The 13,206-nt window shown below is 44.1% G+C and overlaps 1 protein-coding gene across 1 annotated transcript; it reads left to right on the forward strand.

The window, feature by feature from the left end:
- Positions 1 to 2,356: 2,356 nt before the first annotated feature.
- Positions 2,357 to 3,152, forward strand: MELLADRAFT_103313 (uncharacterized protein; the record flags this gene model as incomplete). Its single annotated transcript, XM_007406031.1, has 3 exons — positions 2,357 to 2,425; positions 2,523 to 2,912; positions 2,991 to 3,152. 3 exons carry the CDS (start codon positions 2,357 to 2,359, stop codon positions 3,150 to 3,152), a joined length of 621 nt encoding a protein of 206 aa, XP_007406093.1.
- Positions 3,153 to 13,206: the final 10,054 nt, after the last annotated feature.

Consider the following 13,206-nt stretch of genomic DNA (forward strand, 5'->3'; position numbering starts at 1 on the left):
TTATTGATTGGAAAACTAATGAATCCTGATAGCCCATTCCAAAATTTGCAATGATTGTTTGCAACCTTTTGATTGGTCTGTGAGGTGAAGGATGTAAAATTAACAACTATGTATTACTTTTGCTAAAATGCTTGGCCCAATCGAGACAAAATAAAAACAAATTTCACCGCAGCAGTCACAACACAGCAGAGAGAAAAAAGTTTTAAAGGGTGCTGTCTCTTCAGCTGTGGTGTGAGTTGCGACCTCCTTCCCATTCTGCTGGTCTATCACCCACCTCTATATAGTCTCTAGTTCACCATCACCTTGCCACCTCTTTCTTTGCACACTCTTGCAAGATGAGCTTGTGAAACTATTGAAACTATTGGTAAGTCACTCTACGTGTTACGTTATAAATGCCTCTTATTCATTTCCTCTTGCTGTGCTTTCTAAAAACCTTTTCATATTGTTTGATTCAGATGACCATCCTCACATCAACACAGTCCAATATTGATGATTGGATTGCCTGGCTTTTCCTCACCATCACCTCATTGGCTCTTCTTTCCCACACTCTTGCAGCTCAACCAGGAAAGCAGTCATCTGATATGTGAAACTTCTCTCTACACTGTTCCTCATACATTGATAACGAGTATTTGTTAAGAATTGAAAAAAAGAAATGATATTGAAGCTTTTATGGATCTCATAACTGCTATGCTAATCTGAGAAAAAGGGCAAGTTGAATCAGATGTATCTTACATATCTTCAACTTGTCCAGTACCGAGATCTTCTGAATAACAAAAGTATGAGATTGAATATCTTATGAAAGATATTCAAAATGTGAGTGAGTTTTCAAGGTAAGTGAGACTTTCAGAGTCATTGATTGGTTATGAACAATATCAAAACCAATCAGTTTCCGATTGATCCTCCTATGAGATCATCCTATGATTTCAAGTTTAAAACAATCTCAGATCTCTTATGAGGGCAATAAAAGTTAAACTAAGAACTTATCGGGTTTGAACAAGTCATCCAAACCCATTCAATTTGTCTGTGGTCCTATGAATGAGATGAAAAATGATCTCAGTTTTCTCAAAGACATTCAAAATCCAAAGATCAACTGGTTTTGCTCGGTCAAAACCAATCAACCTTCCTTTGTTCCTATGGAAGAGATTGGAAACAATCTCAGCTCTCTGATGTAATCTAGAGACTGATTTTTTTAACAAGATCAAAATCAATTGATTTGCTTGTGATTCTATGAAGATGATTGAACCGATCTCAATTTTCACATCAATCTTATCTAGAATTTCTTGATTCTGGTTCCTATACAATGACATCTGCTCTAACTACAATTCATCTACTATAGCGGTACACAAATATGAAAACCGTATGAAAAACCCGCATGAAAAATCCGCATGAAACCCCATGGTTTTTTTAAGTTTCCCCGCAAAGACCAAAAAAACCATGCGGGTTTTCTCCATACAGTTTTCCCATACAGTTTTGATATTTGTGTACCGCTTATGAACAATCTAGCTTGTTAATCCAGATGTAAAGCTCTTATAAGCTGCCTTCTGGATTGGTTCAACTGGATTTGACCTAGATGATGTAACTTGTGATCTCCGGACATCAAACTTCAACACATACTTCAAACTCAATCGGGTTCAACTCGGGACAGTGTAGTGGTAGGTATTGGAGGAGGATACCTAAAGATGATATTAGGGATTATCAGTAAGATGAATGAGATGCATTGAAGAGAGAAATGGGAGGAAATGCAGCAATCAAGTGTATCTTTTTGCTTACAGATATCAGCAATCAATTGTACACAATGGATAGATGAATTAGTTGAGTTGAGTGAGCAAAATGAAGTCATCGACAGGGATTTGAAGGATATGAAAAATTATTGGTGGCAGCGGGGTAATCAAAAGGATGGAACAGATGGGAGCTCAAGCGCACCCTACTTTTTTCTCTCTGCTGTGTTGTGACTGCTGCGGTGAAATTTGTTTTTATCTTTTCTTGATTGGGCCAACCCTGGGCCAGTTACGCCTCTGTTGCGTGCTGCGGAGCGTGGCGTAACGGTTTTGTGGCCCCGTAGCGTTACAAAGAAGCGGGGCACTTGTTACGGGGCTGCAGTTAAGCTACAAGGCCCCGTGATATGTTTATTTTTTTTGTTACGCTAACAACGGTAACAGTAGCTCCCAGGGACCGCTTATTAACGGTGTAGCGGTCCCGGATCCATCTTTTCTGCCCTAATCCCAATCGGGCAAAGGGTTTCGTAGCTTGTCTCCACCATTCCTCATATCGTACTAAAACACACATCCATCCCTCCAATTCCTCATCGTTCATATCCCAAAGGAGCTCTAATAACTTCCCAACGAGGCAAATCAATATGATTTGGTTTGTTCGAGACCAGGCAGGGGAACTGCATAGAGACAGCCACTATCCTGGGTTCCGAAGAGTACGTCCTTTCTGAGTTGTCTTCATCCCCTTCCTAAGTTTTCTCACTTTACTCGTTCACTTACACTTACTTTCATCGTCCAATTTCTTTCTATTAGTTACTCTTACCACCGTTCATTTTTCTAAATAATTCAAAGTCACATCCTCCGCTTCCCATCAGAAATCATACTTTGAGATCAATCAATATGCGATCCTCCTCGATTGCTTCTGAAACACCTTCCAGACCAACTAGTACTCGTACCAGAAATCCGGTCATCCACCCAGGAATGGTATCACCATCAATTGATAGTCGACGCCGGCTTTCTATTACTTCGGACCAAGTTCAACCTCAATCCTCAAGAAACAAACGTAAATCAGCTGCTAACAAATCTGTGGATCAATCCGATAACGCTTCCGACTCCTCGGTAGTCTGTTTGAAGCCTGCCTGTACCAAGAAGAAGAAGTCTAGCTCCCAACAAACAAAGAATAAAGGACCCTCACAAGGCCAGGTAGGTAGTTTTGTTTGTTTTCATTTTCAACATATGTGATCTGCCCATTACTAATACTTGCTCAATGGCATTTCACAGCACATTGATACTAATGTCACGAGATCGATGTTACGTGCTGATTCCAAAGAAGACGAAGTTGTTGTCACGACTCGCAAAAGACACAAGCCAGACGCAGAGTCAGCAGACAGTACTGACGAGTTGGCTCAACTGAAGGCCTACTTCTTACCTCCGACACACTGACACAATGATGTAAGTCATCTATTTTCTCAATAGAACTTGAAGGTATTACTTTTTGTCTCTAAGTGTCGCTTTGGTGTATGACTTTCTACTTTTAGGACCCATCGAAGCCACCCTTATTGTATGTGTGTCGTTTCTGCCACAGGGACGAAAAACACCCAGTTCGTGTCAGCTTAAGCAACTTGACAGGCAATCTTTGGTCTCACCGCAATGGATACACTGCCACGGGCCAATCTGACAAAGGCTGTCCGGGAAGACTCAAGGCAAAGGAAGACAAGAGCTTTGGAATCCCTCTTTCCATTGCAGAGCGACGGCTCTCTGAGAAGGCCAAGGTTGAACCACTCGATGGCTTTGTCACCACCACCCCTGGCAGCAAATTCAACAATGTTACATTCAATCAAATGGCAAGCACTTGGTTGATCCGACATGCGCTTCCTTGGAACCGAGTGGAAGATCGAATTCTCAGAGCTATGGTACAGTACCTTCGCAACGATGCCAAGCTTTACGGTCGCAAATGGGTTGCTACCAAAGCAAAACAGATCAACAGGTCTTTAAAGTCAAATGTTTTTCAAGAACTCAAGGTAAGTCATGTTTCTCTCAATATTCAGCTCAGGTTTGTTACATTAAACTGAAATTGTTTTGTTGCATGGCTTTGTACATTTCAGCAACTGACCTCCCGGTTTAACCTCGTACACGACGGCTGGACAAGCAAAGGCAACCGTCATGGATTCATAGGCGCTTTGGTAACATTCATCGACCCCAAATGGACTTATCATGTACGTCATGTGGGCTTGAAGGTCGTCGCGTGGCACCATCATGGCCCATGGCTGGCCGAGCCAATTGTCAATCTCCTGGTGAAGAATGGTATACATGAAAAGATGAGTGTTCAATTTTAATTCATAATCACAAATGTAATAATCAAAGCTGACATTGTTATTTTGTTTGTTTCACATCCTCTGCCAGACCACTGACTCGGGATCAAACAACAAGACTATGGCGCAAGAAATGCATCAGCAGTTTTCTTTGCAACCTCAGTCAGAAGGATCGAAGTATCAATGGAATCCGGACATGATGCACATTTTTTGCTTTTGCCATAAGCTCGCGTTGATTGTCAACGCGGGCTTGGCTGAGCTGGGTGTTAAGGCTCCCCCACCTGCTAAAGTTAAGTCAGCAGCTCGGGGGCATTTTCCAATCATTGGGACGATTGAAGAAGAGGACAAAGATTTAGTAGAAGGTGAAACCCAACCTACTTCCGCTGATGACGACCACCCAGAACACAATACCGATGAACTGGAAGACGAAGACTTGGCGCCACCAGTCCCAAGTGAAGAGGGGGCTGGTTTGATTGATGACGAAGCTGAATGGGACCAGGCCGATGCTGAGGATGAAGAAACTCCAACCGTTCTGTTGGAGCAAGAAGTTGCTCCAACACATCGTTGGCAAGCTAATCAATTAGACTTCATTTTGAATAAGGTAAAGTCATTTTTTTACACAATCACTCAAAATTTCAATTAACATGGATTAATCACCTGCTTCAATTTCTAGGTGGACTTCATTGTTTGTCGGATCACTCGCTCTGCGGCGTGGCGCAAGGAATTTGCGCGTGTAAGTGCAAAGAAAGGCTTCACTGGGCCACTTATCGCAGGTTACGGGATTAGGTGGAACATCAAATATGAAAGTAGACATAAGGCTTGGCTGGCCCAAAGTGTAAGTTTGTTTTCTTCATCGTTGTGTTTCTAAATCATATAATGATTTCACCTCTTTAAGCTGACCATATCAAACAAATCCCCGTAGGTCATTGACCAGTTGTGTAAAGAGGATCTCGACAGAGTTCTTGCAGTGGGACGGCGCCCGAGGAAAAATGGAAAGCCCTATGGGTATTTCCATCAACTTGAAATCACCACCTCCGAGTGGGCTCAATTTCGAAGGGTTAACGATGAGCTGGAGGTATGTAGGACTTTGTTTTGAATCCTTTTGTTAATGTGTGTCTTACAAATTATCAAATTTGTCAGATCTTTCTCGCCACCACCCTCAAGATGGAAGGCGACGGGCCTACCGGGTGTATGGTGATACCCAAATATGTCAAGCTTCGACATAAGCTAAAGGAGAAGGTTGATAAGCTGAGCAGTTCGGATGCGATTTATCCCATGCTAGCAAAGATGCTCGCAAAAACCCAGGAATACCTTTACGAGGTGCTGGGATGCGAGAGCCTGGTCATGGCAACATTGCTTCATCCCTTATTTTGGCTCAAATTCTTTGTCAAATGGTTCGGTGGAAAGACAGCATCAATCCCGATGAAGGCAGAATCAATCTTACGTCGCATTTACTTGGACTACGAATCAACTTTGCCACGTCACCCATCTGGCCATCAAGCGTCTAGCAGTAGCTTGAATCCATCTGCAGGCGGACCGAAGATGTTTCATGACGATACTGAATCAGATGAAGAACAGGACAAAACTATCAACAATTCTTTAGAGAACTACTTGCGCATGTCAGATAGGATGCGAAGTACTGAATACAATCTAGCAGACCCCAAGGCAGGACTGGTGTGGTGGTTGGTAAGCGAATTTCAATTCATATCATCATGATGAATGTTGTATCAATACTAATATACTGGTATGTGCTCTAGCGTCATGAAAAGGACTATCGAATTCTGGCCTTAATGGCACGTGATTACTTGGCAACCACTGGATCTTCATGCGCGGCGGAACGAATCTTTTCATGTGCCGCTGATGTCTGTGCCAGCAATCGAGGTAGTCTGCTGGCACGTAACATTGAGGCTCTGGTCTTGAGCCGTTTATGGTTAAGAGAAGGGGTAAGCCTTGGGGTGGAATTTGCAGAACTTGCGGCGGTTTTCTGTAAGAGTTCAAGTGCGGATTTTAGAATCTACGCAACCTAGAGCAGAATGCTATACGTGGACAGACAGGTTGAGGTGTGAGCTCTAAGTGAACTCAACGATGATAGACGGCGGAGAAATGATCACGCTCTTACCTGGACAGACAGGTTGAGGTGTGAGCTCTAAGTGAACTCGACGATGATAGACGGCGGAGAAATGATCACGCTCTTACCTGCAAGTAGTGCAGGAGGGAAACAAAAAGAGAATCTGAGTGTTCTCGTTCCTAACGGTGTTTGATTTCAAATCACACAAAAGTAGAGAAAAGACGAGAACAGAAAAAGAACTAAGTAAAAGATTAATCACCTGGACAGACAGGTTGAGGTGTGAGCTCTAAGTGAACTCGACGATGATAGACGGCGGAGAAATGATCACGCTCTTACCTGCAAGTAGTGCAGGAGGGAAACAAAAAGAGAACTATCGAGGTCGAGTGAGCTAAGTCCAGGAGATAGGTAACAGTAATGTGAGAGGAGATAAAAGCTTACTCTGAGTGTTCTCGTTCCTAACGGTGAGGAACAAACTCAGAGCACAAGAGAGAGCGGGTATATGTGGACACTCAAGAATCAAGAATGAAACAATGAAAAACTCTGACAAGAATGAGACTCGACCAATATGGACAACTGAACAGAGAAGAAGAAACATAACTACATTGATAAATCCCAAAAGAGAGTAGTAACAAACACACGCCTTATCCTAATCCGTACTTTGATACCATTCCTTCAGACACGCCATAAAGCCCTTGATGATTTGATGCAATTTGAGCTTCTTCTTCTTGAAACCGTTCCTAGCCTTGACTCAACATACTTCTGAGTCATCACATGTATGATTCGTGATGGTCTTGAACACATACGTCTTTTTACCACAACACACCCCCTCAAGATCATCACGATATGGTTTTGAGTCCTAACAGTTTTCTGAGTTTCGCAAATTGAGCTGAACCCAGAGGTTTGGTGAGTAGATCGGCCACCATGAGATGGGTGGGGCAGTGTTTGATGCTGAGTTTGCCTGACTTCACAACCTCCCTGATCCAGTGGTAGTGGATTTCTATATGTTTGGTTCTGGCATGAAAGATTGTCTTGTTTGTAAGGTGAATTGCTCCTTTGTTGTCGCTTTCCAGAATGGTCGGGTTTAGATCTTCGTATCCAAGCTTTGACATCATGGTTCGAAGCCAGACCAGTTCCTGACCAGCTTCTGTGATAGCTCGGTATTCAGCCTCGGTCAATGATAGGGCTACAGTGGGTTGAAGCCTACTCCTCCAGGATATGGCTCCGTTGGCCAGTATGAATACGTAACCGGTGGTTGATCGTTGGGTGTCCTTGTCACCCGCCCAGTCAGCGTCGCACATGGCTTGGGGGCAGAGCTCGCTTTTCAGGCCTTGGAGAATGATTGGTTTTGAGTCTCGAGAGTAGACAATCCCGATGTTGACCGTGCCCTTCAGATAACGTAGAACATGACGGGCGGCGTCCCAATGCTTGTAGCCAGGCCAGTCAAGGTGTTGAGACAAGGTCCCAACTGCATGCGCTAAGTCAGGTCGGGTGCATTGCGCGAGGTACATCAGAGAGCCTACCAAACTTCGATAGGGAAGGTTCTGAGATTTGAAGTCTTCAATTTCCTCAAAGTCGGGCTTGTAGAGTTTGAGCGAAGAAGGGAACGGAGTACTGGCAGCTTTGACTTCGGTCGATTCAAATCGTTCCAGGACTTTGAGTGCATATGAGCTTTGACATATTGAGTACATGGATTCACTTTGCCTCTTGATTTCAATACCAACGACAGTAAAAGCTACTCCTAGATCCTCCATCTCCCAACGGGATGAGATCTCCTTCTTGAAGGTGACAATATTGTTTCCAGTGATTGCAAGGTTGTCCACGTGTACATACACGGCTGTGAAGCTCTCGGCCTGTCGTCTGATGTAAATACAGTGATCAACCTCACATTGCTCGAAACCCACGCTGATGAGGAACTCTTCAATGTCGTCTTGCCAATACTTAGGGGCTTGTTTCAAGCCGTAGAGAGACTTGAGTAGGAGGCACACTTTCATTTCTTCTCCGGCTTGCCTGAATCCCTTGGGCTGCTCGACGTAGATAGTCTCAAACAGATCGCTGTTCAGGAAAGCTGTGACAGCATCCATTTGATGGACTTCCCACCCGAAATAGGCGGCTATAGCAATAAGAATTCTGAGAGAAGTAGGTTTGCCTGTTGGTGCAAACGTCTCGAAGTAGTCTTCACCTTCAACCTGGGTGTTACCCATGGCCACGAACCGAGCCTTGAACTTGACGGCATTATTGGGATCGGAAGTTGGTTTCTTTCGAAACAGCCAGAGGCCTCTGATGACATTAGCTGATTTAGGTCTGTCAACAAGAACCCAGACCTTCTTGTCGTGCATGGCTCTAATTTCCTTTTCGCACGCTTTAGTCCATTCAGCACCTTCAGGTCCATTTACAGCTTTCAGGTAAGATCGAGGAACATCTTGTGACAAAGTTACTATGTTGCACTGTGGCAGGACACAATCAAAAAGTTGATTGAGCTCCCACGCGGTGACCAGCGACGAGTTGGCGAAGTCATTTCCTGTGGCAGTGGCTGAGTACTTTACGGGTTCCTTGACTCTCGTGGATCTTCTGATTTGAACAGGTTGAGTGGTAGGTATGTTCAGAGGCGTAGACGAAGTTGGGGCAGGAGTCTGAGGGTCTTCCGGCGACTCGGCGTCAAGCACCGGACCAGGAGTTTGATGTTCATCTTCGATGGTCTCTTCATCGCTGTCATCATCGAAGAACTGCATGTTGACGGTGGAGTTGTTTGGTTCTGCTGGTTTAAGCTGAGAGTGGTCATTTGATTGATTTAAGAAGGGGTACTCATTTTCTTTGAAAGTGGCGTTATGGGTAATGATGACCTTTTGAGAGATGAAGTCAAAAATGTGGTAATTGAAGTTGTCTTCTTCAAAACCCACAAGGGCACCCTTCGAACTGACCGGGGCAAATTTTGATCCACGCAGTTCTTTGCGTATCAGGGAGTAAGCGAGGCAGCCAAATACTCTGAGATGATTAACAGAAGGCTTGCAAAAGTGCCAGACTTCAAACGGGGTCAGATTGTTGCTAAGAGCCTTTGTGATAGTGCGGTTGGTGAGAAAAACTGCAGCATTACAAGCCTGTACCCAGAAGCGAAGTGGTACACCAGCCTCTATCATCATACTCCTGGCCTTAGTGCTGATCGTGCGGTTTCCTCTTTCAGAGACACCGTTTTCTTCTGGCGTGTGAGCTGCAGTAAGGTGGAGAGTGATTCCTTTTTCTCTCAGTTCAGCACCTAAGAGGTCATTGACAAATTCTCCTCCTCTGTCGAGAGTGAATTGCTTTAACATTTTGCAGGTTTGGCGTTCAGAAAGAGCAATGTATGCTTTAAAAATCTCGAAAACTGTCTCCTTAGATTTATCTTTCATGAAGTATATGTGACGGTACGTGGAATAGTCATCACAAAATAGGGCGTAATAAATTTCATTTTTCAGTCCCGGGGTCCTGATGATACCACTTAGGTCTACGTGTACATTTTCAAGAAAACAAGACGCCCTTGGTCGAGTGGAGGAATGAGGAATCTTGTGATTCTTTGAGAGCGAACAAGTTTCACATTCAACAAGCTGAGAAAGATTTTTAGAAAGACCCAGAGCACTCTTATGATTACACATTATTCTGAGGTATCTTGAGCTGAGGTGGCCTAGACGACGGTGTTGTAAATGATTGTCATCTTCAGTTGATGTCGTTTGAGCAGTTGAATGAGTGACGGGACTCACCGGATCAAGAGCCACATACATGAGGTTGTTTGACGCAAAGACACTGTTGAAAAGTGCTTCCCCTTTGAAAATGAGAGAGAAGCAATTTGCATCGTTTGGGTGAATGAGGACTTGAACACCCTTCTTGAGCATAGCCCCTCCGGCTAGGAGGTTTTGAGCTAAGTCCGGAACATACAGGCTGTTGTTGATTTCAAAAACCTTTCCAGATCCTGATTTGAGCTGAACCGTACCCGTGGAGTGGACAGCTAGCGAGGCGTCACCTCCTGCAAGCTTCAGTCGCTTCGACGAGTCTTCGACCTTGACCAGGGATTCGGTTGAGAACAGAGCATTGCTCTTAAACATATAGTGTGTTGCTCCAGTATCGTAGAGGGCCCAGTGTCCACCACTTTCATTCACAACATTTGCTGCAGGGGAGTCTTCGTCAAACACGGTGTGGGAGGATTCAAAGGTAGTCGAGGCAGATGCTGAAGCAGTGATGTCGGGCACAAGATGTTCATCCAGGTAGATGTGAAGTGAAGCAAATGGATTGTTGGACGCAACAGCCACACTTGCGGAGGGAAGAGTCAACTGTTTCACACCGGATACATTTGGAGGAAGAGACGATAGATTGCGACTGGGTTGAGAGTTGTTCCTCTTCGCTTCCATCTGTGAAATCCATTGATCTCTAGCTGCTCGATTCTTTGGTTTGGCAAAGCATTTCTCTTCATCGTGCGTGGTGGAGATGCATTTGTGTTCAGTGCATCGGGGTTTGAAACGACGGGATGATCCGCCACTAGATTGGGCAGCAGAAGCATGATAGTTGACTTGACTAGCTTGAACGATGGCCGGAGTAGAGAATCCTCCGTTTCGAGCTTCGTAGTCAATCAAGTATTGAACTACACCTTCACGAGTAAGAGGTACGACTTTGTTGTATATGTTCTCAGAAACGTTTTCATTGATTCTCGATTTTACAGTTTTGATGAGTTTACGAGCGGCAGAGGAAGTTGACATATGGCCCTTATATTTGACAAAGTCGGCTATAAGGTTGTTGAATTTGTCGCAGTGATCCTTAAATGAGTCGGTGGAAAGTATTTTCATGTTGCTAATCGCGTCTTCAATAGTCTGAAGTCCTGCCTCTGAAATCTTTTGGTGATGATTCTTGAGGAAGGTCCAGATAAGAGAAGGTTCGTACATGATGTCGTCGTCGTCGTCTTCATCAACTTCAGCCACATCACCCTCATCGTCTTCAGAATCGGTACTTCTCAGTTTAAGCATGGTTTGACATCTAGTCTTGTTATGACTATCCATCAAACCTAGAAGCCAGATAGATACCACTAGTTTGACTTTGATATGTTGATCATTTGTCAGGGAAGGAGCTTTGAAGTCGATGTTGGTGAGATAGGAGTGGTAGTCTATCAATCTGAGCACACGTCTGATTTCGAGTGCCCATTCTGGGAAGTTACCGTCAGTGAGTTTGGTATCCAGTCCGTACTTGGCGAGCACCGAGTTCAGTTTTTGAACAAACTGTTGGAGCGGAGTGCTAAATGCTCTGGAGTCTTCTCTTTCAGACATAGTTCCGGTTTCAGGAGAATTTGCAGAGGATTTAGGTGTTTCGGTACGTGAATTAGAAGTGTCCGAGACAGAGTCTTCAAAATTGTCTTCAGAGTCGGTGTGAACAGGATCTGGCGATGAAGCTGAGAAGGGCTGTGACATATACTGGACAGTATGAGCAAGTTCGATGAGATGATGAGGTTCGTCGGATCTTTATTACTCTCGCTACCATGTAAGAGTTCAAGTGCGGATTTTAGAATCTACGCAACCTAGAGCAGAATGCTATACCTGGACAGACAGGTTGAGGTGTGAGCTCTAAGTGAACTCGACGATGATAGACGGCGGAGAAATGATCACGCTCTTACCTGGACAGACAGGTTGAGGTGTGAGCTCTAAGTGAACTCGACGATGATAGACGGCGGAGAAATGATCACGCTCTTACCTGGACAGACAGGTTGAGGTGTGAGCTCTAAGTGAACTCGACGATGATAGACGGCGGAGAAATGATCACGCTCTTACCTGCAAGTAGTGCAGGAGGGAAACAAAAAGAGAATCTGAGTGTTCTCGTTCCTAACGGTGTTTGATTTCAAATCACACAAAAGTAGAGAAAAGACGAGAACAGAAAAAGAACTAAGTAAAAGATTAATCACCTGGACAGACAGGTTGAGGTGTGAGCTCTAAGTGAACTCGACGATGATAGACGGCGGAGAAATGATCACGCTCTTACCTGCAAGTAGTGCAGGAGGGAAACAAAAAGAGAACTATCGAGGTCGAGTGAGCTAAGTCCAGGAGATAGGTAACAGTAATGTGAGAGGAGATAAAAGCTTACTCTGAGTGTTCTCGTTCCTAACGGTGAGGAACAAACTCAGAGCACAAGAGAGAGCGGGTATATGTGGACACTCAAGAATCAAGAATGAAACAATGAAAAACTCTGACAAGAATGAGACTCGACCAATATGGACAACTGAACAGAGAAGAAGAAACATAACTACATTGATAAATCCCAAAAGAGAGTAGTAACAAACACACGCCTTATCCTAATCCGTACTTTGATACCATTCCTTCAGACACGCCATAAAGCCCTTGATGATTTGATGCAATTTGAGCTTCTTCTTCTTGAAACCGTTCCTAGCCTTGACTCAACATACTTCTGAGTCATCACATGTATGATTCGTGATGGTCTTGAACACATACGTCTTTTTACCACAAAATTTTCAAATTATTAGGTGTTACTTTGGATTAACGTTTTTCAAACTCTCTACAAAATCTATGCTATGCTATACATTCTTACTATGCTGTTATGCCACCTTTTCTTCTTTTTATTTCCCTTCTTGTTTACTACTAAGCCCTTACATACAATACAATTATTTTAACTATGAGTTACATTTTTCTATGTAACTCCTGCCATTTGGCTTTGTAACGCTGATGTGTTGCTCCCTGCTAACCTGTGTTAACTGGTGCTACAAATAAGGCAGTAACGCCTGGTGCGTTGCTGTTGCGCAGCGGTGAGGAGCTGAGCTTACCTGAGGTTGGATTTTGTGTTGCTGGGTTCCGGTGCTACGTTACACGTGAAGCGGGCTCCCGGTGAATGTAGCGGAGCAACATTACAAAAAAATGCCTGTTAACGCGGCATTGCGTAGCTGGCCCAGGGTTGATTGGGCCAAGCATTTTAGCAAAATTAATATGCCGGTTTGTGTAAACTTATCTAAGTCCCCCGCCGACCCGAGCCGGTCAACTCCCTGAGTTTATCTGCAGGCCCTACGCCGCGAGAGGGACTTTAACAAATTTGACTTTGTTACGGTGGCCGTGGACAGCCAAATCGGACAAAACGTGAAATGTGCAAAAATCTCAACAAA

Source organism: Melampsora larici-populina (assembly GCF_000204055.1).
Source record: "Melampsora larici-populina 98AG31 unplaced genomic scaffold MELLAscaffold_5, whole genome shotgun sequence".
NCBI lineage: Eukaryota > Fungi > Basidiomycota > Pucciniomycetes > Pucciniales > Melampsoraceae > Melampsora > Melampsora laricis-populina.